Here is a 26,747-nt window from a genome sequence, read left to right as displayed (position 1 = left end):
CATCCTTTCCTCCCAAGCCAGAGACACGATAGGAAGATGGATTGAGAATATCCCGTAATTACTTTTTGAAAATCCCCTATTGCAGCACAGCAGTATCAGTGTTAATACTATCACCAATGCGATTACTGAAAACGTTGAGATCATACTTCGCTTCACCTATATTCTTCCCATCACCTCCCCTGTTTTTTTTTTTTTTTTCTAAATTTTTTTTTTTCAACGTTTATTTATTTATTTGGGACAGAGAGAGACAGAGCATGAACGGGGGAGGGGCAGAGAGAGAGGGAGACACAGAATCGGAAACAGGCTCCAGGCTCCGAGCCATCAGCCCAGAGCCCGACGCGGGGCTCGAACTCACAGACCGCGAGATCGTGACCTGGCTGAAGTCGGACGCTTAACCGACTGCGCCACCCAGGCGCCCCTCCCCTGTTTTTTTTGTGGTAAAGGATATATAACAAAATTTGCCATTTTAGCTATTTTAGAGTTACAGTTGAGCGGCATGAATTATATTCACACTATTGTGCAGCCATTACCTCTGCCTGTTTCCAGAACTTTTTCATCTCCCCAGGCAGAAGCTATAACCACTAAGCAGTAGCTGCCCGCTGCCTGCTACCCCCAGTCCCCGGAGACTTCATATCTAGTTTCTAGCCTTATGAATTTGCCTACTGTATGTATTTTATGTAAGTGTCAATCACCTGCTTTAAAAATAGTGTACCGTATTTATATTGTCAGAACGTATATCCATCACACCCCACACTTCCTCCTTTGCTGTCATTTGGTCTCAGGTGTATGGATAACCGCATGTATATTGCTCACTGCCAGTCCTTATTTTGAGGTCTCCTCCCGTATTTGGTCTCGTGAAGCTTGTTCTCCAGCAGACTCCTTAGGATGCGCTATGGGATGGATCGGTATCCCTTGAACTCTTGCATGTTGATAATATTCTCTGCCCTTCATACTTGAAAGTCATTTTTGCTATGTTTAAAATCCATGGCTCACACTATTTTCCTTGAATATATTAAAGATGTTCCTCTTTTTTGGGGGGATGCAAAACAGCCATCAAAATCTGATACACGGTGTTCTTTCCCTTGTAAGTCAGGTATTCTCTTTTTCTAGCTGAATAGGTTTCTTTTTCTTTAAAGTTTGATCATGTACTAGACTGGGTCTTAGTGTTATTCGTTACTGGTCATTTTGGGCTAATACTCCCAAGTATGCTGTGTATTTTTTCAATGTATAGTTTTGTAATTATTATTACTATTTTTTATTTCAGGAAAGTATTCATGAATTACAGTCTTAAATATTTGTTCTGTTCCTCTGCTTTGGTTTTCTCTTTCAGGAAGAAGATCTCCTTTGCCTATATTCAGTATTTGTCACTTTTTCAGGTTTTTTTCCCTTTGATCATTAACAAGAATTTTACCTTGAGGTCATTTTAGATTCGCATGATTTTGTAAGAGATAATACAGAGAAATTCTGTATGTTTCCCCCAATGGTGGTATCTTGCCTAGCTATAGTAGAATATCAAAACCAGGAAATTGACATTGATGCAGTCCACGAATCTGATCACGTTTCACCAGCTTTGCATTGACTCGTGTGTTCATTTAGTTCTATGCAATTTTATCACCTGTGCAGATCATATGAGCATCAGTAAGGACGAGTTTTGTCACAAGGGTCCCTGTCCTTCCCTTGTAGAGCCTTAGCCACCTCCCTACTCATCTCCCCCCAACCCCTGGCAACCGGTGGTCTATTCTCCATCTCTGTACTGTTGTCATTTCAAGAATGTTATACAAATAGAATCATGTAGTATATAACCTTTTGAGACTGGCTTTTTAAAAAATTTTTTACTTAGCCTTATTTTCTGGAGATCCATCCAAGTTCTTGGATATATCAGTAGTTCAGCCCTTTTTATTGCTGAGTCATATTCCTCGCATGGATGTGCCACAGTGAGTTTAACCGTTCCATCTCTTGAAAAACGTGGGGTGATTCCATTTTGGGACTACTACAAATCCAGGTATGATGACCATTGATGTACAGATTTTTGTTCACGTAGTTTCAGCCAGCTTGCTTTGCAGTGGATGCCCCTGGCTCTTTTGGGGTTCCCTTTCTTTCAGGTCTGTCATTTGCTGCCCTTTTGCCCCCCTGCACAGATTCCAGCACTGTGCAAGGCTTGTGGGTTTGTGGTGCATGGAGATACTTCCTCATCGGGCTTTGTTATACATGTCAGCCATGGGTGCTTGCTCTCAGCTTTTTTCTGTTTTTTCTGTGGATGTTCAGAGACACTGAAAAATTATGCTGCCACCACTTCCATTCTTCTTCGTAGAATCCACACCTCAGCCTTGTATTTTTAAAGTAGATTTTATTCTGTATTTCTATAGTTGTGGCACGAGTGGAATTCACACACTTCAGCCCAGCTGGTAGCCGGAGATTTTCTTCCTTATTCTAGTCTTTCAGGCCCAGAAGCCATGCCCAGATTCCTGTATTAGCTGTTACCTATTAGCTGCTAACTTTGAGCAAGTTAACCTCTCTGGACTTCTGTTTCTTCGTGTGTGCAGCGGGGATAATGATAGAAATATCTTCATTATCATCCTGTAATAATTACATGAAGGTAATGTATGTAGGACTCCTAGAATAGTGCCTGGCACATAGTGATTGCTCAGGTCAATTTTAATTGTTACCATTTTCATTGCGTGTCTGTGTTCTAATTCAGTAGGTATGGATGTTAAAACTTCTCACAGAACTTTCGTTTTTAAGTTCTTGAGGAAATACTTTTATCAAGCAGGAACTAACACATCTTACCATATTTTTCCCTTTTAAAAATGTTGTTCAAAGGGTGCCTGGGTGGCTCAGTTGGTTAGGCATCTGACTTCCACTCAGGTCATGATCTCACGGTTCGTGGGTTCGAGCCCCGCATTGGGCTCTGTGCTGACAGCTCAGAGCCTAGAGCCTGCTTCAGATTCTGTGTCTCCCTCTCTGCCACATCCCTTGCTCATCCCCATCTCAAAAATAAATATCATTGGGGCACCTGGGTGGCTCAGTTGGTTAAGTGTCCGACTTCCGCTCAGGTCATGATCTCACGGTTTGTGGGTTCGAGCCCCACGTCAGGCTCTGCACCGATCATGCAAAGCCTAGAGGCTGCTTCACATTCTTTGTCTCTCTCTGCCCCACCCCTGCTTGTGCCTTCACTCTCTCTCTCTCAAAAATAAATAAATAAATAAATAAATAAATAAATAAATAAACGAACAAACAAACATATAAAAAAAATAAAAACCATTAAAAAAATGTTCAAGTAAACTGACATACATTTGGATTTTGTTTGTTATCTATGCTGTGAATGCTATTTTGGGCATATTATCATCAACTTGCTCGGGAAAGTAGGACGAGGCTTCTCTCCAGCGCCTGCATGCAGCAAGGGCTCAGTCATTGACCTTAGTGTGACTGTGGTGTAGACCCCGCCCCCTGGGTGTGTATCCGACTGGCCCAGGCCCTCACCCACTGCCTGCCTGTGTTCCAGCACTCTTCCTCGCCTGGACGCCCCTTATCCCATGCTGGTGCTGGCCGGACCTGAAGCCTGTGGCAAACGAGAGCTCGCTCACCGCCTCTGCAGACAGCTCAGCGCTTACTTCAGATACGGGTGAGTTTGTTCGTGGGCTGGTAAGGCTGTGAAATGGTAATGTTCACTGGCTGGTAATGTTCACTGGCTGGTAAGGCTTTTGCTCATTTCGGCTGTTAATTTTAAGCGAGCTCAGAAAGGTCTATAGGAGGGGTATCAGCTTCTTGGCCGTTGATTACACCGCCATACACCCTGCATCTTCAATTCCCCAGACGCTTAACTTCATTCCCTGGCAGCCGAAATCACTCTCCAAGGTTTGGAAACACACGTATTGTTGGTGAAGCCTGGTGGCGTTGGAACACGGGCTCATCCTGTTACCACGTGACGTGACCGCGCCGCCAGGTGTGTGGGCTGGTGTGTGTACCTGGGACCGCCGCTCCCACCCTCTGCCGTCCACTTGCTTCCGTCCCCACGGATCTTCCTCTTTGGAGGGATATTTCAGGAGGAAGGAAAGAGAAAGAGCAGCATTTTTCCATTCCCCTGGGTCAGCATTCAGTACACTCCAGTTTTCTGGAGCAAATGTTTTGCTCTGTGATTCCCTAATGGTCTGGTTAAAATAGAGGACAATCCTGCCCCCCCCCCCCCAAAAAAGGACCATTCAAAAAGTCTTCAGCTGGCTTTACAGACTTTTTAAAGGTTTCCGGGAGTCAGAGTTAACCACTGTGGTCTTTTAAACCGGTTTCCTCTTCATTTTGACATACGGCAAAGCAATTACTTCTAGATTAGTAATGTTTGTCGGTGACCAGAGGAGGTGGCTGCGAAGATATTTAGGACAGCCAGAGAAATACATACAAATTATTTTCTAATGCCTTCCATTCCCTTAAGCTATACATGTTCGAACAATGTAAATACTATTTTAAACAGGTCCATTTATTTAGATATCTAAAATTACATGCCTCATTTGAACAACTCGAGGATTCAAATATATAGGATGATTTATTCATTAATATATTTTAAGCACCCTGAAGTAACAAAAATAAATTAAAACTTAACGGTAGGAAAAAAAAAAGCATAGTGTACCATTCTGCCTGTAGAGAGGTGCCGAACCTGTTTTAAATGATAAGTGGAACGCAATGAATGGAAGGTCAAACTAGGGCAGAAAAGATGTATCCTGACTGTTGTGCCAATATGAAACCTGGAACCTTTTATCAAACCCAAATACCAGGAACCAAGGCTTTCTCTGATTAGATTTCCTTTTAATTATGTGGTGAATGTTGGGAGCCAGGTCCTTCATATTTGTCTGTGATACACGTTGTGGGTCGTGCTGGATCGGATGTGTTCTTGGAGGTGTTCGTTAACTCCTCACCAAGATTGTGATCCAGTCTGCTTCTGTGTTCTCGCCTGGGTGGGCCTTCTAATTATTCATTTTTATTAAATCCTGGTTTTCCACTTATTAGGATACTTATCCATCATGTTTGTGACTGATTTAATGTTTGTTTTCCATTCGCTCAATGGCCCATCATTGTAAGAATTCCATCCAGGCATGGATCAAAGATCATATCATTGGATTACAAAAAAAGAGATAGCAGATAGCTAGAAATCTCATCTGTTGGGAAAGTAAGATAGTACTACATATAAAGTAGTATGTACTTTCTAATTAAACCAAATGATAAAACCAAAGCACATCCTCAGGGGCAAGTCCTTGCTCTTGTGTAGATCTTTTTATTCTTTACCCAACATAATTTTTTATTGATTTTTAATTACATGGAAAAAAAAAGGCACGAATACAGTTTCATCATGAAACACGTAAGCATTCACAAAGGCACTTTCTCTGCCATTTGCCTGAATCTTTTCTTTCCCTTCTATTTCATTGTCTCTTGGTATTTTGTCTTCCTTTTTACATTACATTGACCCGTGACGGAGACATTCAATGAAATTCTCACACACCAAGTTGCATATCCAGATATAAAAATGTGAAAAGGAAAACATCGTGATATAACAAGTGTTGGTGTGGCTGAGAGATTCTGGACTTGTTTTAGGATTTGATTTTTCCGTTTGTTCTTGGTTTTAGAAATAGGTTGGATGTTCCTTCTTTTCCTGTATTAGTTATACGTGGCCTGGAGATATGAATCGACTGGCTTCAAAATCCCTCTCTTTCCAACCTTAATATCACCACACAAATCAGTGGCTCCCTGGACGAGTAATGAATAATGAGAGAAACGTAAAACGATGCCAGTACACCTGGGCACCTTCCAGATTTAAGCCTTGAAAGTGATATGAATAGTCACGAAAGGAAAACCTTATTTTCTTTCTTAGACCTCCAATTTACAGCAATCTCCATTTTTGTAACCTTTTTCATGATGTTGACTACCAAGTTTATTTTATTTTTATTTAGCCCTGGAGTGCAGTAAAGTAAAAGACCATAGCTACTTAGCTACGTGAGATCTATGAGCTACAGTTACCTAAATTCAGTCTAGTCTAATGTCTATTTATACAGATGTGACATACTAGTAGAATGGCTCATTTATTCATCTAATCTTTGTTTATTGAGCACGGGCCACGTGCAGGCTGTAAGCTGTAAAACAAACAGACGTGGTCTTGCCCTGGGAGCTTACAGTCTAGCATGGGATTCTGACAGGTAAATGCTGGCTAACAAGGGAGTTTGGCAGGTGCTCTGATGAGGGAAGTAAAGAGCCTCTGGGATAGGAAGAGTAGAAGGTAAATGGGATGTGGAACTTGAACGGGTGCCTTCCAGACAGAGAGAACGATGGGTGCGTTCGCTGAACTGAAAGTACGCTCTGGAATACGGCAAGACTTGGAAGTACAGAGGGAGACGGCAGAAGAGACCAGAAAAGTAGACAGGAGTCTGATCGTAAAGGCTCTGCAAGTAGGGGGTGTCATGACGACCGCTGCGTTCCAGAAAGTGCGCCCGGCCGGAAGCTTGGCAGAGGGTGGGGCAGGGAAGACTGGATACAGGGAGACCAGCTGGGGTACAGTAACGGCCGGTGATGGCATGAGTTAGGAAGTGATGTGTAGTTACGGGCAAGTGGACGGGACAGTGGCTTCCTGGGATTTGATACTCAGCGTGTGCTGGAATCATATGTGCTGATGGTCTCTTTAAATGTCCAGCAGTTAATCGACGCATATTTGCGTTGAGCATTAGGACCAATTTAAATTTCCTACCGGATGCCTTAGGGAGACCTGGGCTTTTGTGGGTAGCCTTTGAAAGAGTTCACTTACCAACACATGGCATGCTATCACGTGCTTGAGTTTCGATGTGCTCACAGCCAAACCTCTGCCTCAGTATTTGCAGTAACAAGAAGTTTGTTATTTCCTGAGGCAATCTGGTCCAGAATTGAGATTCTAAAACTGTGTTCTTCTGAATCAAACTGAAAACATTTCTACTTCCTCATCTAACTGCTAGCTCATCTTAGACATCTTTTCTTCCTATTACTTTTCCCTGGATATTTTACCATTCCATTGTTGGGTCTGACCTTGCGGATCCCTTCCCCTCCTGATCATCTCCTCTCCACAGACTTGGTTTGTTAGGATCCTTCACGACAGCTGGCCCATGAACGGGCCTTTCGAATGTCTAACCTCACTCGTAACCCTCAGGACCAGTGTCTAACTCCGTTCTTTTCGTGTGGCTCCCTTTGCAAACCATGAGTTTGCAAACTGTTCACCATGACTTAACTAGTAAATCCGTTAGTAAATAATAAACTCATGGAATAGAATTGCCCTTAGACAGGGGAGAAGAAGGCTACCGAAGGTGATGGCCCGAGCAAATTTCTTTGTCTAAAATTTGGCATCATTTCTTTGCTAAGTAAGTTTAGTGCAACCGTGCTTTCACTCTGCAGCATTTCCTTTTTCAGATGTTCGCATTTGGGGAGCATGCTTCGCAGCGAACATTTCTGCATGTGAAAATTGGATGACAGGATTCAAAAACCCACAGGTCATCTTAGGTCCTTCTTAATAGAAGTTTCCACGGCAGATACAGGCTCTGTCATCCGCACGCTCCACGTCAGTGAAGCCTTCTCTTTATTTACCTGCCTAGAAGCTTCAGATGACTTCTTTGCCGTGTCTTCCTTTTAGAAATTCTGAAAAAATTCCTGCCGCTCAATCCCTTTGTTGGAAAATGCAAATCCGGCACGGTGCGTAAAGGCTATGCTAAGGGTGTACAGCACGGGATGCCAAGTCCCTGATTCATCTTTCCTGACTGTCAAGGACACCAATAGACAGAGGGTCTCGGGGCCCTGCCGAGGTGTGTGAAGAGATGCCAGTGTATTCGCACAACAAAACAAATGTCGCACTGTTTTGACAGTCTTAGAATATATTCTCTTTCCCAGGTATATAATTTAAATGTAATGTTAAGACCTTAAAATTTACCAGTCTAGTTAATTCTTGATTATAATGGAAGGGAAACAGTGGGATGAATTATAAAAACTTGGCTTTGGCTTTGTAATGGAGAGGCTTTTGAGGGTTGTGACTTTACCCACTTAGCATGATCGTAACAGGAATTGACAGGGAGTCGTCCTGGCATTGCTAATTAGTCACTCACTTAATTGCTGTGCCTCAGTTTCATCGTCTGTAAAATGAAAAGAATAATCCCCGCCTCGTGGTTTTTCTTGTGAGGAATAAATGAAATAACACGTTGAACGTCTAGCTATTTTCATCTCCTCTTTTAAAACCACGGGATAATAAAAGTCAGCCTGCGTTCCCAGAACTTAACACGAGACGTCAGAATGGGAGGAAATCGAGAGTCCTGGGCTAGCTGGGACCCTGTCATCTAGTTCTGGGACTGACACTGGCCTGCTCTGTGGCCTTAGACTGGCCATTTTTATTGTCCTCCGCAAAATAGAGTTCATCACACCTGTTACCCACTCCACAGGTCTCATTTACTCATTCATGTTATGGATACCTAGTGAATGCCTGCTATGAGCCAGGCATGGGGAATACAGTAGCAAGTAAGATGGACAAGAAAAGGTCTGTCCTCATGAGTCCTACATCCCGCTGGGAAGGACAGGGAAAAGCCAGACATGTGGATAAAAGAAGGCAGTTTTGGTGACAGAGAGTAAGTGGGAGCTGGGGACCGGATGGGGGCGCTGTTGCAGTCAGTGATCAGAGAACTGAGCTGAGAACTCCATTCACTGGTTCCCGTGCGAGGCTCATCCCTGGTATCGAGTACTGGCAGCACGGAGGCGATGGGGTCCTGAACAGGGACCTGGGTGCGATATAATCAGTGGCAGACAGGGTAATGGGCGCGGACAGAAGAGGTGCGTAATCAGCGATAGGGGGTGGCAAGGCTTTTGGGCTTGGGGAGGACATGTAACTTGAGTCCTGGAAGACAAGTGGGCTAGCCAGGTGGAGGAATGAGGAGGGGAGTGCGAAAGTGCCCACAGAACAGAGAGGACACGAAAACACTTGGGTGGAAATATATGAGCAGTAGACCTCGTTCTATTGCCGAAAGTAGTGTGACAGCAGAGGGGCTGGTTCCAAGGTGGTAAACAACAAGTAAACATCGGGTGTTGATGACCTCACATTTCTACAATCCCTGTAGAGTCAGAGCAGCTGAATGTAGCCTAGAGCTTCGAAACCACAGCGTTTTCACAACCATGTTGTTTCCCAATTCACGATCCACGGATCAACTTCAACTTTTGAAAACATACTTTTACCAAAACCTTTTCCATTTCGAATCTCAAGCTGCTAGAAGTAGACTGGTTATCTCCTCTGTTTTCAGGGCCTGTCACACCACAAGACCACCTTACTTTGGAGAGGGGGATCGAGTCGATTATCATTTTATCTCTCAAGAAGTTTTTGATGAAATGGTAAACATGGTAAGAATGTTCCCCTTTGTACCGCACAAGAAACGCATGTTCTCTGCTAGAAATATTAGGAACTAGCGATAAAATCGAGAAACGCTTTGTGTCTGTTGAGAGAGGTGTTCTCCTTGGATTGTTTTTTTTTTTTTTCTTAAACCACTTCCACATCCTTGTGCACGTGCTGCTTTATTTTTTGATCTTGGAGGGAATATTGTAACTTTTCAATAAAGCTACATGAGTAGACATTTTAAGGAAACACAAGAGCACTTCGAAAAGTTCTCACGATCTGTGTTTATCAGGTGCTGCTGTTATTGATGAGGCTTCACTCAAGATAGGCAGTTCTCACAGACCCGATCTGATGTGTGAAACTTGTGAATTGAGCCTCCCTCGGCGTTGGAGTGCTCTGTCCAGAGACCGCTCCTGTTTGCTAAAACTGGGGCTTTCTCGTGGTCGTCACCCTAAGCACCATTTCATCACGGTGTGTCCCATTCAGTTAGCAGGGCACACATACAGCCCTGACCTTCCACGTTATACTGTGTGCACATAATTGTGGTCCGTGTAAGCACGGGATCTGCCGTTTCCACGAGTTTAGTTTTGAATGGCCAACTTTACACACAGTGTGTGTTTTTTTCTTGTGTTCACAGAGAAACCCAAGTGATTAAGTCCTACAATCCCTAGGCCGTTTCCCCTCTAACCTTGTCAAAAGAACATCCTAGAGATTCTTTATAATCTTCTCTCCTTGGGCTGTATTTTGGTAATTCAGTTTAATGTATCAAGAGTACTTTGGGATTTTATATTTCTAAAAGCCTTAATAGAGATAGGAAACATTATTAGTAAGTAGCGTTAGTAAGAAGCATTCTTTTAGGGCTCTTTGGGTTGAAAGGCAGCTAGTTCATGAAATTCATGTTGGTTTCTCTTGTTAGAGTCTGAGACATTTTTTTCTTGGTTCAGTTCACCTGTTCTCAGTACCCCGTCTGCTTCCCTGATGTTATTACCTTATTTATAACCTTATATATATAAATAAATAACTTATTTATATACCTTATTCCCTTATGTTATTCCCTGATGTTATTACCTTATCCTATCAGTAATAAGGAAGTCTGGTTCAATCCCTAGTCTAAGAAATCGCTGTACTTGTACACCATATTTGCTCGTACAGTTTGACTCCCTCTGCAAAATCCTCGTGTGTTTGAGAAGTACTCGTTTTTACTGCTTCTGCTAAAATCTATTACTTCAATATAATGTCATTTTCTTCAACTTGAATTTTGTTTCTGAGCTCCTTTTTTTTTTGATTTTTAAAACATTTTTTAATGTTTATTTATTTTTGAGAGACAGAGACAGAGCGTGGGGGGGGGGGGGCTGCGCAGAGAGAGAGGGAGGCACAGAATCCAAAGCAGGCTCCAGGTTCCGAGCTGCCAGCACAGAGCCTGACGCGGGGCTCAAACTCACAGACCGCGAGATCAGGACCTGGGCCGAAGTTGGATGCTTAACCACCTGAGCCCCCCAGGCGCCCCTGAGTTCCTTTTCTTGAAAGTGAGCTTAAGACTATTTCATGAAGAGGCAAACATACAGGTTATAAACTCGTGACACATTGTCAGCGTCGCCAGTCACACCGACACACGCAGCCTTCTGTATGCAGAACCCTCCCCCACGCCCACCCACAAAGCCTGTCCCACCGTGGCATGCACCAGCCTTGGACACCTGCTGTGGCCAGTCACAGCCACGCACTCTGACCTACAGAGCCGCACACCCTCTCACATACATACTGCTGCATATCCCCCAGCACCAACACGAGGGTCATCGTGTCGCATGCCTACGGACACGCGAATCTTTTTTAAACACATGAATGCAGTCACTTCCCTGCAGATATACTCCCTGACTTGTGGAAATAGGATTATTGGAGGAGGCTGCAATAGGACTGTTGCTGTTTATGAAGATGTCCGCGAGCAGGAAGAAATGGAAGATCACCATCCAGAAGCTGGAGGACCACTTCATCTCAGTTCTTTACAAACAAGTTCGACAGGGCCTGTTTTGTATATAAAAGTACAGTGCCGGCTTCCTTTCGACTCTGCATTTTTCCAGAAAATACGTTTGGGATTCACAGAGGGAGGCCCTTGTACACACAAGTAAACAAATTCATAGTATATATCTGAAGAGTGATTCAAGAACACATTTTGAAAACAGGGTGAGTCACAGTAAACAAGACAAAGTATATACCTGATGGGACATTCAGGTATCTATCCTATTTGGATAACAATATATATATTAAAAGATGACGTAGTATTTGTTTCAAAGAACAAAGAAGGTATGACATTGAGGGAGTAAAATATCAAGGATATTTATTGTTGAGTTGTAAACTTCTAGAATGCATGATATAAACTTCTTTGGATTATGGGGTGTGTGGATTTTCCTCATCACCCATAGCAGACTCATTCACTAGAGACCCACCCACCCCAGGAGATACTCTGTCTCATGCACTTCCAACAGTTAGCCTGTCTCCCATCCCCCCCAATCTCCAGAACCTCCAGGCCGAGGAAGCACAGGTAGTGTAAAGGACTCCTCACTGCTACCGTTCTTTTTTTTTTTTGTAACTTTTTTTATTTTTGAAGGAGAGAGAGACAGAGCAGGAGTGTGGGAGGGGCAGAGAGAGAGCGAGACACAGAATCCGAAGCGGGCTCCAGGCTCCGAGCTGTCAGCACAGAGCCCGACGCTGGGCTTGAACTTGTGGACCGTGAGATCGCGACCTGAGCTGAAGTCGGACGCTTAACGGACGGAGCCACCCAGGCGCCCCTCACTGCTACTGCCTTTCGATGAGATTCGATTGACGGGATTCAGCCTTGCAGATTTTCATTCCATCATTTATATGAAAATCCTGTGCACGGGGAGTCACAGTTGCCAAGATCATTCATGTTTTTATTTTTTTGGTCATGAGCTTTCCAGTTTAGATTAGACCTAGTGGTTTAATAAATCTAATAATGTCAAAGAAAAAAAAAGACAATTTTGAGAGCCATGTTTTTTTTTGTTTTTGTTTTTGTTTTTTTACCTGGACTGTTCTGCAAAGGAGTACAGCTTTGGGAAGAACTGGGCTTCCAGAATACAGATAGAAGGCAGCCTTTAAACCTCAAATGACTAGAGGGCACACAGCAATTCTGTTGAATAACATTTGGGGCAGTTTCAATACAAAGCTATGTTTTATATGGAAAAGCAGAAAGGGTCTGTTTTTCATGGCTTATCTCAGGATGCAAAGGTTTTCGGATGTCCCTGTAATTCATGGCCTTCAGGCTTATCTGGGAATGCAAGGCTTTGGAGAATGGGAGCTTTTTCTGGGGTACCTGGTATGTTCGCATAGCCCATGTGGCCGAGGCAAAAGGCCGGCTATCAGTTTTGTTCTCTCAGCAACGGCAGCTCATGGTGCACAGTTGGCAAGGAAGCAGGTAAGTAAGCAAAATGGTCTGTTCTACCGTAAGCTTTGGTGAGACCTTTACTCTCCCTGGATGTTTTGTCAGCAGATGACCGTATTTCCAGAAACTTAATTTTTTTTTTTTTTGCCAGCTGAGAATTCTGTATAAATTTCTCTACCACACTTGGGTGTTAAATTTCATAAACCCATCGTCAGCCTTCTATAATTGCTAATATTCATAGGTTTTACGGAAGCATATGAAAGTAAGGCATCACATAATGTTATTTATATTAAAGTTGAGTATGGCAGCTGTTGCATGAAAATCTTTGTACCTCTCAAATTTCAGGGGAAGTTCATTCTAACATTTAATTATGGGAATCACAGCTATGGATTAAGTAGGGACACCATAGAAGCCATTGCAAGAGACGGTTTAGCAAGCTGTGTTCACATGGAAATAGAAGTAAGTGTTTTTTTCACTCTGTATTTTTAACGTGTGTGTGTGAGTTTGTATGTATATATTTGGGGTTGAGGAGGGGGCTACGGTGTGCAGGTAGCACACTTGCCAGGCCGGGGTGGGAAGCTTATGGTTCGTATGGGGGAGGCCAGACATGAACAATTCGATGACAGGAGTTATAGTATGAGACATAGCACACATATACTATGAATAGATGTGCCCCTCAGGATTTATTTCCTAAGTTATTTCCTCACGAAAGTATCCCTTTTATTCTAGGGTGCAGTCTCTCTTTATCTCAAGTGCTATTAGGGAAAGTTCCTTCTCACAGGCTACGGACCTGCCTGGGGGCTCTGTGCAGCTGGCCGTGCTCTCTGATCCTCTGTGGGAGATGTGTGGCTGATGCTGGCAGTGACTCCAGTTGCTCGCTGGTTACGATCTTTCCAGGCTGTGAGCAGTTTAGACTTGCAGATTTCAGGATTCTGCCCCCGTACCCTGTCTTCCCCAGTGATCTTCTGCAATTGGAATATACAGAAATTTCTTTCCAATCCATATCCAGAGTAAAACCGTGACTACCTCACTTATTTGTTTTAAAAATAGATAAAATTTATTTTATCTTTTGGGGCGCCTGGGTGGCCCAGTCGGTTGAGCGTCCGACTTCGGCTCAGGTCAAGATCTCGCGGTTCGTGAGTTCGAGCCCCGCGTCGGGCTCTGTGCTGACAGCTCGGAGCCTGGAGCCTGCTTCGGATTCTGTGTCTGCCCCTCTCTGTATCCCTCCCCGCTCACGCTCTGTTATCTCTCTATCAATAATAAATAAATGTTAAAAAAAATTAAAAAAATAAATTAAAATATATACCTTTAAAATAGGGAGGGAGACAAAACATGAGATTCTTTCTTTCTTTCTTTCTTTCTTTCTTTCTTTCTTTCTTTCTTTCTTTCTTTCACGTTTATTTATTTTTGAGACAGAGAGAGACAGAGCATGAACGGGGGAGGGACAGAGAGAGAGGGAGACATAGAATCCGAAGCAGGCTCCAGGCTCTGAGCTGTCAGCACAGAGCCCGATGCGGGGCTCAAACTCACAGACCGTGAGATCATGACCTGAGCCGAAGTCGGACGCTTAACCGACTGGGCCACCGAGGCACCCCAACACATAAGAGATTCTTAAATATAGAGAACAAACAGAGGGTTGCTAGAGGGGTTGTGAGAGGGGGGATGGGCTAAATGGGTAAAGGGCACGGAGGACTCTACTCCTGAAATCAGTGTTGCACTATATGCTAACCAACTTGGATATAAATTAAAAAACAAATAAATTAGTTAATTTAAAAAAATATGTATATATAGCTTTATTAAACATGTGAAATCTTTAATGGCCATTGCTTGTCTATTTAAGGTACGCTCACCGAGCGGTCTAACAGTTTTGTAGTCGGAAAAAAAAAAGTTACAAAAATGATACCCTTAGATCAAGCTTAGAGAAAACAAAATCTGGGCAGGTCTGACAGCCCTTTCCTATGGATGCTGAGCCTTCTCTAGAACTGGTTTCCTTTGTGACTTGGCCTAGCGGGGGACTGTGATTCCTTCTTGGCTCCTGGTGTTGGTGGGTAGCCTCGCTTCAGTGAGACTGGTCATGTTTCTTCCAGCCCTTTAATTTTTCTAGCTTCAAAATCCTGCAGTCCTGACCTCTCCGCAGTTGATTTCTTCTGCATCCTTAAGGAGGTTTTCTTTCTTTCAATGCTAATAAGCAAAAAAAAAAGACCTCTTTTCCCAAAAATATCTTCCTCGGGCAAGGCAGAAACTCCCTGGCACCTCTTGCTGACCTTTACCTTCTTCTCTGGGCACTGGCTTCTGTTTTGTCCTCTTCCTCCCTGTGAGCTTTCCCCGACTCATTTCCAAGAGGTCGACTCTATATAAACCAGGTCTCATTTCCCTGATGCTCCCGAGGGAAAGCATTTTTCCAAACTGCTCTTGTCACTGACGCTTTACAGAAACTGTTTTTTAAAGAGCCTGTATTGCTTCCCCCACTGAATGTTTAAAAACCAAGATTTTGAACGTTGAGTTAAACTACTGATGATGGGATCGAGGGGGGAGGAAGTTCAGAGTTCATTTGGAACGGCTCTTGTGTTGCACCTGTGAGGAAACTGGTGCTCAGGGAGTTTGCAGGATTTGCTCGCAGTCTGCTGGAGCCGGGGAGCCGCAGTCACCATCCAGCCCTGCTTCTCCCTGGGACCTGCTGGCTGCACGGTGGCTTGAGCTTGGCTGTCCCTTGCTCTGGGTAGAAGCTGTGAGATGTAATAGGAACCAGCCAACCAGGTTGCTGGTTTAGGAATAGGAAGGGTCCCAAGGCGAAGGCACAGGTAACAGAGTAGCGTTTTTTTTTCTCGGTAAGATCTTTATCTCCTGGCGCTGAAAGGCTGCTCTTGGAAATGTAGACTTGAAATACATTTCAGTGGGGCTCCTGGCTGGCCCAGGCTCTAGAGCGTGTGACTCTCGATCTTAAGAGTGGTAAGTTCAAGCCCCACGTTAGGAATGGAGATTACTTCAAAATGAAATCTTTAAAAAAATGAGGATGCGACAGTGCTGTGAATGCACCTGTTTGTATCTAGCCATTTTTTTCTGAACCATCATGTATATTAGGGTGCTTAGTTAAAGGGTAATCAGGTAGAATGAGCTGTTTTATTTCCAATAACAGTACATCATCCCCTGATGAACAAAGGGGAATAATCCGACTTTGAGACATTTACAGGAAAATAATAGCTAATAATACAAACAAGTCCTTCAATGTAAGACTACTTATTATGCCAACGTTGTCAGATGTCTCCAAAATGATACCTAAATTGTGTATCTGTTTCTAATTTATTACCTTTTCTTTAAACAAACAGGGTGTCAGGAGTTTGAAATATTCCTATTTTGAGCCTCGATATATCCTGGTGGTGCCCATGAACAAGGAAAAATATGAAGGATACTTGCGGAGAAAAGGATTATTCAGTCGTTTAGAGATTGAATTTGCTGTCTCCAGAGTGGACCTTTATGTTAAAATCAATCAGCAGTTTCCAGGATATTTCGACGCAGTGATCAATGCAGGTCAGTGACTTTCAGCGAGGTTTTATTTTTGAAATGTAAGGTCACTGGGGGAGGATCTGCTCCAGAGTATAATCTCACTGCTGGCTGACTGCCGTTCCTTGTGGCCGTGGGGCTGGGGGCCCTGCTGCTTTCGTTGGCTCTCTGCCAGGGGTTGCCCTCCACCCTTGAGGCTGCTCCCACGTCCTACACACGGGGCCTCTCTGTCGTCAAGCCAGTGATGACACATCAAACTCTCCTCATGCTTCTAGCCTCTGCCTTCCTCTTCTACTACTAGGAAACTGGCTTCCTTTATGAGGCTCATGTGATTAAGAGTAGGCCCGGGGCGCCTGGGTGGCTCAGTCGGTTAAGCGGCCCACTTCAGTTCAGGTCATGATCTCATGGTGTGTGAGTTCGAGCCCCTCATTGGGCTCTGTGCTGACAGCTCAGAGCCTGGAGCCTGCTTCGGATTCTGTGTCCCCTTCTCTCTCTGCTCCACCCCTGCTTGTGCTCTCTCTGTCTTTGAAAAATGAATAAACATTTAAAAAAAAAAAAAAAAAAAAAGAGTGGGTCCACCTGGGTAGTCTTCCTTCTGACTAGTCCAAACTCAGCTGATAAATAACCTTCATCCCATTTGCAAAAATCTGTTTTGCCGTTTAACACGACATGACCACGGGAGTAATATCTCTTCATGTTCACAGGTTCTGCCCTTGCTCACGGGAGGCAGTTATATATGAAGGGGACATGTCATTAGGGGCTTAGAGTCCTGCCTATGACAATAGTCATAATGTTAGAGGGAGCTTGAAAAATCATTACCACCAACAGTGGCAAATTAACTGTGTTTAGATATGATTCTTTTGCTTTAAAAAGTACCTTCTCTCGTTTTCTGTAGATGATCTGGATGCTGCCTACCAAAAGCTGAGTCGTCTCATCAGAGAGTACCTTGGGTTGTCCGAGGAAACGTCCAAGGATTTGGCTCCAACCGCAGGTACTACCCTGTCCCTTTTGTGCCAGAACTTTTTGTTTTCGTGGAGAGGAGAACAAATCTGTGAGTTGCTCTGTGGGTGCTCATTGCCCAGGCTAAAGCTGGTTCTAACTCTTGAATCCCTACACTTCCTGCGGTGTGATTGTCCCCACAAACGAGCTGTGTGGATCAGCCCTCCGGGTCTGTCCCTCTACTCATCTCAGTGGCCATAGTGGAACTCAGGGGACTGTCCTTCAGGGACATGCTGGCCAGTGACTTAGAGGTTCATGGTACATGAGGATCAGCCTCCGGGTTCAGAACTCAGCCTTCCAGAAGTTTGGCTCCCTTAGGGAGCTGAGGCGGTGTTCTGCTCGGCAGGTTCGTATTGAGCGTTGTGGCAATCTGGTCGATTTCTTTCCCCTTTTCTTTGCGTTGCCACGGTCCTCAAAATGTCGTACCAGAGAGTGTGGTGGACGCATGTGGTCAGAGGAAGTGAGGCTGGTCGCCCACTCCCTTGGGCAAGCTGGTTCACTGTTCTGAGCTCCGGCAGACTGTCTTGCTAGACGGAGTGAATGCTCCCCACCTGCCTCACGGAGCATGTGCAGCGAACGACATAGGCTGTAGAGGAGTACGATTCCTTGGAATCCAGCAATTCTAAAGCCCTAACTTAGAATTTTGATGCATGAATATTTTGAGGTGCATTTGGAAGGTTCTCCCTAATCCACCTCACCCGCACCAAGATGGCTACTAGGAAAAGATGATAGAAAAGTAAGTCTTGGCAACGGTGTGGAGAAACTGGGAATATAAAATGGTACAGCTCCTATGGAAAACAGTGTCATGGTTCCTCAACACATTGAAAATAGAATTACCGTATGACGTAGCTGTTCCACTTCTGCGTCTATACTCGGTGTGGTTTATACATACAATGGAATACTATTCAGCCCTCAAAAAGAAGGAAATTCTGCCATCTGGTACAACAGAGATGAATCTTGAGAACAGTCTGATAAGCGAAATAACCAGTCACAGAAAACCACAAATATTATCTGATGTCACTTTTATGAGGGACCTAGACTAGTCAAATCCATCAGGACAGAAAATGGAATGGTTGCCAGGGGCCAGGAGAGGGAGGAGAACGGAGTGTCCTTGCTGAACGGCTACACAGTTTCACAATTACAAGATGAAAAGAATTCCGGGGATTGGTTGCACAACGATGTGAATATACTTAACACTGCTGAACTGTACAGGTACGAATGGTTGAGATGGCAAACTTTATGTCTGTGTGTTTGTACCACCATAATGATAATAATAAAAAAAAGTTCCCCCAGTGGACTGAGGTGCATTCACAGAGCAAATACTGTAAAATGTTAATGTGAGACCCTTGCTTGCTGGGCAGATACTCCGCAACTTTGTGTGTTCAAGTGCTGTAGCCTTTGTGACTCCTTGCCTAGTTAGGATTTTGCTGGCTACATTGTATCCTGGCCAGGTTGAGGCAGGCCAGGCCGTGATTTTGCCAGAGTTCAAACTAATTGTGCTGTTTTGCAACGTTACACACTCATTTCAGGTCAGGTACCCCTGGAATTCTGGAATGAGGTCAGTGTGAAACTGGTAACAACAGCAGGTAACAAACAGAGCGAGGCTGTCCCTCCGCGTGTCTCATAGGAGACAGGTGACCAGGGGACAACTTACTGCCTGGAGAAAACCTGAGTGAAGTGTGCCCTGTGTGCAGACAGGCATTAGTGGGGGAGTGGAGGGCTGTGTCCAGGCTAGAAGAGGGGACATTCGGTTAGGAGCATGTCGGCGTGCTCACCCAGCACTCGGGCATCGGGCATCGGGCACCGGTCCTTTAGAAAGCCGTGCCCGGCAAGGTGCACGTTACATCTCGTGAGGCTTTGGTAGCCGGATTGGAGGTTTCTCCTGGGGAAATCATACTCTCAGCTTTAAATCTTTGCTAACCCAGCAACCTTCTGATCTTTAATTTGGTCCCCCGGGTGGACCTGTCCCTGTCGGGGGGCTGTCTCCTATGTTAGAACCCCCCACCCCCATCCCATCCCGGAGCCAGACCCATCTCCCATTGTAAATTAATAAGTTGGTGTTCTGGCTTTGAAATCAGCCCCTCGGGGATTTAGATAAGCGGGAGTCATTCCCCGGCCCGACCAGTTCTGAGTACCTGAGGGAGGGTGTTTGCCAGTCAGTCGCACGGAGGGCGCCTCTGAGCTGTGGCGCTTGATCGGGACTCTGCCTCTACAGCCAGTGGGGCTCCAGCGCTCCCACCTCTGGCCCCACCAGGACGCCGGTTCTCGGGGACAGGTGCCGTTTGCGGATCAGTGGACCAGATCATGTGTGCATGGGAAGACAGACTCCCATTGTAGAGGGTATAATGAAACTTCATTTATTTGGACCAATTAGGTTAGGCCTGTCCGATTTCATGAGAAGTAAGAATTACAGAGCTTGTAAAAACGTTATCCCTCTCCGATACATTTAATAACGGAAACTGGGTCTCTCAGTTATCAACTAATAGAGTCTCAGCTTTAAAGAGTAGATGGGAGAGGGGCGCCTGGGTGGCTCAGTCGGTTGAGCGTCTGACTTCGGCTCAGGTCATGATCTCTCGGTTCGTGGCTTCGAGCCCCGCGTTGGGCTCTGTGCTGACAGCTCAGAGCCTGGAGCCTGCTTCTGATTCTGGGTCTTCCTCTCTCTCTGTTCCTCCCCTGCTCGCGCTCTGTCTCTCTCTCTGTCTCTCTCTCTCTCTCTCAAAAATAAATAAAGATTAAAAAAATTGTTTTAAAAATGAAGAGTAGATGGGAGGGTTTATAATTAATGTATCAATTCACTGGCCTCAGTAGACCCCCGTTTCCCTGGCAGGTTTAGTGCTTTGGAAAATAATGTGTCAAGAAGCCAGACACCTCATTTTATTTAAATAGTTAATCTGTGGAGGAAGTTACCTTTTTCACTGGTTTAAGGATAGATTTGCACACAGAGCGCCTGGTGGCTCAGTCAGTTAAGCACCTGACTTTGGCTCAGGTCATGCTCTCTTGTTTCATGAGTTGGAGCCCCACATTGGGCTCTCTGTTGTCAGTGCAGAGCCTGCTTCGTACCCCCTGTCCCTCTCTCTTTCTTGGCTCCTCCCCTGCTAGCGCACTCTCTCAAAAATAAACTTTTCAAAAAAAAAAAAAAAAAAGATAAACTTGCACATAAAGTGACTTTGTGAAGTCCGGACATTATTCAAGTGAGTATTTAAAGATTCTAATGAGGAGTCACCTGTTAAAGGATCTCTAGTGGTTCAAGAGGAGAGCCAGTGGCCTCTTTGAGTTTCTGGGCTCTGAAGTGTGTGCCGTGGAGACGGGCCAGACGTTCACAGGTTCCCTACAGGAGAGCGGGGCCCAACCATAACCTCCTGGAAATGACATCAGGACTCCCTGAGAAGGACCAGAGCCCCAGCAGGGTCACCGCCACAGGCCTGGATCATCCCTCTATCTTGCTTCCACTCTGAGCTGGGTCACTTTGATTTTAAGTTCTGTAGTTTAGGTAGGTTTACGTAAAGACATACATTACTTACGTGGATGTAAATGGGACCCCTACAAGAAAAGATCATTTTAGTAGAGTGGAATATTTTTCAATATATAATTGAGCTGTCAAAGGTAAGAAAATAAAAAGAAATCTTTGAAAGACAGTCCAAGCGATTAGAAAATTGCACCAGAAATGGGAAGCCTTAGTTTTGTATTCTAAATTTTGCCAGTGATCATTAATTTGATTAGAGAAATCACTTCGAATTCCCATTTCTTTTTTTTAGATTTATTTATTTTGACAGAGAGAGCGATCGAGCGAGCAGAGAGAGGGGCGGAGATGCTGTCAGTGCAAAGCCCGACAGGGGGTTGGTTCTCATGAATATGAGATTGTGACCTGAGCCAAAATTAGTAGCCGGACGCTCAGCTGACTGAGCCACCCAGGTGCCCCGAATTCCCATTTCTAAAAAACAAAGCCAGCTACGTAAAATATTCCGGAATATTTTAGAATTTGCTGAGGTTTTTCCCAGTTAGCTTAGACTGTCTTTATGTTAGACTTCAGTACAAATAGAAATTTGGTGGCCAATGGCATTTTTTTCAAGGAAGCAGGAATCCTGTATCATACCAGTTGAAAAATATTTTTAGATATTTGGAATAATACATTGCTTCTCCATTAGATGCACGTACAAAATAGTAACTTGAGCTACAGAGTGATTATAAAACCTCAAGATATTGAGATATACCATTAATTAAAAATGTTTATCAACCATGGTACAGATTATCTTATTTTTTCCCCATAGTAATTCAGATAATACTCATTTCTAAAGCATGAAGACTAAAAAAATCCTGAGCAAACAATACAGTTTTTATAAAAAGAAAAAACTCACTCTATTCACATTTCAGTATCAGGGATGTCTTTCCCCTCCGTTTGTCTTTATACAACCTATTTCTGGAATATTTATTTGGTGCTTCCAATAAAGCTTTTAAAAAGCCACCCTGAGTTCTTGCTATAGAGATCATAAAATAAAATTATATTTGCAAATCATTATTCAGAATTCCGACTAATGATGGAGGAAAATGACGATGGTGATGATGAGTCAAACGGGGAAATTGAGCAATTTACTAGTCTGTAAGTGGTGCCTTTATCTCTAATAAAGAGCAGGGTATCATTTGCCAAATGATGTGAGTTGTTAAATTGTAAAAATGGGGGAAAAAAATCCTTGTATGTCTGATCCTGGGAAACCGGGAGGGCTTACAAATGGAAAGAGCCTTTAGCATTGGATTTTGCTGTTCTCACATCTTTCTGTTTTTTTAAATTACTTTTTTGTGGTAAAAAAAAAAAAAAACCCAAAACACATAAAATTAGCCATTTTAGCCATTTTAAGTGTATGACTTAATGGCCTCGACTACATTCACAGTGTTTCATAACCACCATCACGGCTACCTGTTTCCAAAAGTTTTCATTCCTCCCGAACAGAAAGTCTATTCCCATTAAGCAATGACTTGTCTCCAGCCCCTGGTAACCTCTAATCTGTTTCTGTCTCTGTGACTTTGCCAACTCTAGATATTTTCACTGTTCTTCTATTTTTTTGACCTTGTTTCTTGACTAAATTTGTGTTTAACTTATAACTGTCATAAACTAGGGAGACGGGAATGATGAGCAGGGCAGCCCCACGGAAACCCCACCAAGAAGCAAGCTTTTCCTTGTCCCCACTCTTCCCCAGCCCCTCTCCAGAGACAATGTGGTTCGACTGGAGGCACAGGATACATGCCCAGACTAGGAGGTTCAGTGAGGGCCCAGAGTATCCCAAGCTGTCATCCTGCTTCTTGGAGGAGAGGGGAACAGTGGCCAGGAGCCTGGTTCGCTTCTGGGGATGGACCACCTGGGTGGCCTTGGAGGTCTGACTTGGTTTGCAGCCTCTGAGTATCAGGTCTCCCCCCAGAGTGAGCGGGGACTAGTTTCTTCAAAGCTGTTCCACACTGGTGTGCCACCTCTGACCAGTGGCCTTTCGGAGCCATGTCCTTGGGACTGGGCTAGGATGTTACAGGGGCCACCAGAATATGGCAGGGCTTCCGTCGTAAGTAAGTGCCCGTCCAGCTTCCCATGCCTCCTAGCTATTGGTAAACTGACATCATTCTTCCTGGAGCTCAGTTTCCTGAAGGGGACTGCCATTAAACAAGGACACAAGCGGGACTTCACCCGGCTCAGATGTCCATCCTTTAGTTTCTACCCCCAGAAGCAGCAGTGGCACGTAAGGTGGTGAAAATTTTAAATCCCATTCACTTAAAGATTGTTCTTGCCACTCTCAGCCCTGGATGTAAGGTTTGGTTCTGTGGATGTTTATTTATTGAAGCTCATGATTTCGGTTGACTACGGTGGTTCCAAGTTCTAAGTAAGAGGAGTCTAGGCACCTAGTATCCCCAAGGGGAAGGCACAGTGACAGTGCTCCTGGATGTGTTATTTTATTCTTTCCAAAGGCCTATGCACATCCGAGAAGGAAAAGATATTCTTTGTTCTTTCTAAAGCTGCATGGTTACTTAGTATGTGTTCAGATGCCTTTAGCTAACTTCTTTTTATATTAAAGCAGGAGCTCCCTCTAGCAAGAAGACCCCCTCTGGGGTGCCCGCCCACCTGGTCCCATCCCCAAGGCGCTTGGCAAAGCTGCAGGCGGATGGCCAGTTAACCGAGCATCACCCTGGAATGCAGATTCGTGCACAGGCCCCCGAAAATCAGAGCGCAGCTCCCTCCCAGGACCAAGCGCCGACTCAGGAGGGAGCCGCCCACCAAGCGCTCTCTCCCAGCAGCCGTGTCAGTGCCGAGCCTCCCCCGCAGGCCCGAGACTTATCCCCAGACCAGAGGGGAGGGGGTGTTCAACAATCGGATCCTTCTTCACAAATCATAACTACAAATCTCCCTGAAAACGAGTCTCGGACATCTGAGGTGAAAGCAGGTAACATAGGGCAGGCTTCCATCACTCCTTCCCAAGGGCGCCCTGACCAGGGTCGGCACCCTGAGCCGCCTGCCGCGCACAGAGCTCCGCCAGACCAGGATGAGGAGTCAGGGGAGGCTGAGGGCACCCTCGCTCTCCCTCCACCATCTGAGGCTCTACAGGAGTCTGACCCAACATCCCTCAGCCCCCAGAGAACCCAGGGTGAGGAAACTGAGTCAGCCAATGTGCCACCCGACGGTGTCCATCATGAGCCTCCGAGAGACCCTTCCCACCCTAACGGGGCCAAAATACTGGGACCACCTCTGGAAGATTCTCGGCAACCTCCAGTGGAGGGATCCCCAAAGGCAGAGTTTGTTCGGGTCAGCACTCCTTACCCAGAAGTGCCACATCCTCAGGACTCAACAGATATCGAACAGACCCAGGGCAGGGACAACCCAATGACTTTGCTCCCCAGAAGCCGGCTGGCCCCCACCAGGCTGCCCCAGCCTCGGGTCCTCGCCCCGCTCCAGAGTCGGAGGCCCTCACCCAGACTGCTCTCACCCAGCAGGGAGGAAGCTTTCGGAACAGCCTCAGACCAAACCGTGACTCCCTCGTCGAGGCCTCCACTAGCTCAGGAAGGAGACCCCAGTAAACTTCCTCCCATCAGCCCTCCTCATTCCAAACCACCACAAAGTCTGAGTCCCCATCAGGACCACAGCCCTCAGCAAGTCCAGGAAGAAAAGGTCAGGGAGGTGAAACTCCCTCTTATCAGTCCCCCCGTCCAGGAGCATGCACCGCAGCCCGCCCCCGATCCCCCCGAGGAAGAGGGGACTCGGGCGGTTAGGCTCCCACACATTCCCACCCCCTTCTCTGAACAGCAGCTGCCGCACAACACGGGGGCTCACCGTGATTTGAGGCCTGCAAAGGAAAGGCAGGCCCCCAAAGCAGGCCGCTCCTCCAGCAAGAAGATTTCAGATGCGCAGGCCTTACCCCCAAACCAAGAGCCGGTGCAGCGGACAGGAGCTAGGGAGAAAAAACTCCCTATCCAAAGAGAGACAATTAAAGGACCAGGGCATCTGAAAAAGGTACCTCCTAGAAGCCATCAGACAGCCTTGCAGCCAGAATCCCAGAGTAAGCCGACTCCCCCAAAGGTACCCCATCACCTGAACCCTAGCCCTCCTCAGAGTCCTCAGGGGACCCAGAGAAGAAAAGTCAACGCGCCAGAAATTGCTGAGCCACCCCACGCTGAACCATTGCCTACGGATCCCCAGTTCCAAGAAGAGAAACAGGCAAAGGTGCATCATTCCAGGGAAAAGGCCCGTGCCAGCCTCCCCCCAGATGACCCGGTTCAGAAGGTAGCTGGGTCCAAAAAAGGGCCATTGTTGAAAAAGAATTCTGAAGGATCAGCTCAAGGAAATAAAGCCACCCTCAGTGGCAGGCAACTGCACGGGGGCCCTCTCCGGAGTGCAATGTCCTCTGTAGAGTCAAGACCAGATGATTCTGCTCCCAGGGAGCATCCAGGGAGAAGAGAAGAGGTTCATACGAGGGGAAGATTTCAGAAGAGAGAATCGCCTTTGGACTCCCCAGAGCAGGCCCCCACCCAGCAGCCTGTCAGAGAGACCCAAGCCCATCGAGGGCCCAGTCAGACCAGAGAGAGTTCTGTCCAAAGGGATGGTGCCTCCAGGCGGCAAGCCAAGGAGAAACACACCGAGAAACACGGGGGAGCACCCAAGGACAGAAGCTCTGCCGCAGCCCAGAATCGGGTGTCTGCCGAGGAGCCGGGCAGCCGGAAGGGGAGGCTGCGAGCTCGCGGCAGTCAGAGCAGCAAGGTTTAAGCCATCCCCGGAGCCACTCAGTAAGCGTGGGGGTGGGCTCCAGCACCGTCCCAGCCACTGGGTTCTTAGTCTGTGCGTTTCTGTGCCTTTCCTGTGGTTTGCCGTTGTAGTCCGGAAGGGCAGCCCCTAGAGTGGGATCCACCAGCCGGTCGTGTCCCTGTGCCAGCTGGAGAGCTGGTCCTGAAGGTTAGGGTCAGCGGGGAGCCCTTGTGTCTACACTCCTATGAACTCCAATATGCGTGCCGACTCTGGCTGAAGCAATGTCGTGTGGCCATTACGTTTTGTGTTACTCATTAGGAAACTTCACTTCTAGACTAGAACATTCTCGCATGCCGCTTGAATATTCGAGGGGTCCGGGAGGAGAGCTCCGAGAAAGGGAGCCTTCGCAGTTTCTGGGTCTTTGTCACTTCCGCAAAGATTCCAAACCCACAGTTAATTTGTGAGCGTCTTCGAAAGGGCAGAGGGGCAAGTTCTTTACGCATATGACACCGTGATAGATGAGAGCTTCAGATTTGCGTTGGCTTGTGTTACCTGAAACTTACTTTTGCTTGAAATGTATTTCAAAATGAATACCTTCCTTCTCTCCCTGAACAGGAACCTCATGTAAATTAGCCCCTGCCTTCATTATGCCAAACCACCCGGTTGAATCAGTTTAAAGGGTTCCTGGGGAGAAGATTCAGGGGAATCACTTTTTCTTTAACGACTCATACCATCAGCAAGGGACAGGAATCCAGCCTGAGCCAGCTTACAGGAATCTACTGGAAGGGAGTGGAATATCTCCTACCAGCAGACCGTGGGGAGAACGGAGGTGCACCAGAGCCTTCGAGTGGGGACAAGTTATCGAAAAACCCGGACTCCTGTCATCTCCGGTATTTTCTGTCACCGACTGGACTCTCGTCATTTCTCATTTCTGTTTCATGGCTGGGAACATAGCTGCCAATACCTCTCAAATTTCACATCTGGTTTTACATCTGGCAGCTCCCACTACTAGAAAAGGATTAATTTACATGTTCCTTAATCCTGAAATTTAAAAAAAATTCAGCGAAAGACAGATGGGCCTGGCTTGAATTAAATGAAATATTCTTAAATTAATCTACTCTGGCCAGAGACAGGGTCACATACATGTAACCGTCAGGCAGTCCCGCCCCCTGTCAGGTATACGGAGGCTACATTCCCAGAAGACGGTAATTGCGACCAAAGCAGCCAACCCAAGGTTTAGCTCCTAAAAAGTTGCAAAGATATTTAATGAGCGC

General features: G+C 45.7%; 1 protein-coding gene across 1 annotated transcript in view; it reads left to right on the top strand.

Moving 5' to 3' along the window:
• LRGUK (leucine rich repeats and guanylate kinase domain containing) overlaps positions 1-26,442 on the top strand; it is a 72,886-nt gene extending 46,444 nt beyond the window's left edge. The window contains exons 11-16 of the mRNA XM_086689765.1: positions 3,503-3,622; positions 9,279-9,375; positions 13,107-13,220; positions 16,088-16,289; positions 17,158-17,253; positions 23,315-26,442. Coding sequence (XP_086545891.1) covers positions 3,503-3,622; positions 9,279-9,375; positions 13,107-13,220; positions 16,088-16,289; positions 17,158-17,253; positions 23,315-25,494 — 2,809 coding nt within the window. The 3' untranslated portion in view covers positions 25,495-26,442. The remainder of the gene's footprint in view (positions 1-3,502; positions 3,623-9,278; positions 9,376-13,106; positions 13,221-16,087; positions 16,290-17,157; positions 17,254-23,314) is intronic.
• Positions 26,443-26,747: the final 305 nt, after the last annotated feature.

This window comes from Puma concolor, chromosome A2 (assembly GCF_028749965.1).
Source record: "Puma concolor isolate L17-30 chromosome A2, mPumCon1.1.hap2, whole genome shotgun sequence".
Lineage (NCBI taxonomy): Eukaryota > Metazoa > Chordata > Mammalia > Carnivora > Felidae > Puma > Puma concolor.
The sequence above is the reverse complement of the archived record's forward strand: the minus strand, read 5'-3'. Positions and strand labels throughout refer to the sequence as shown.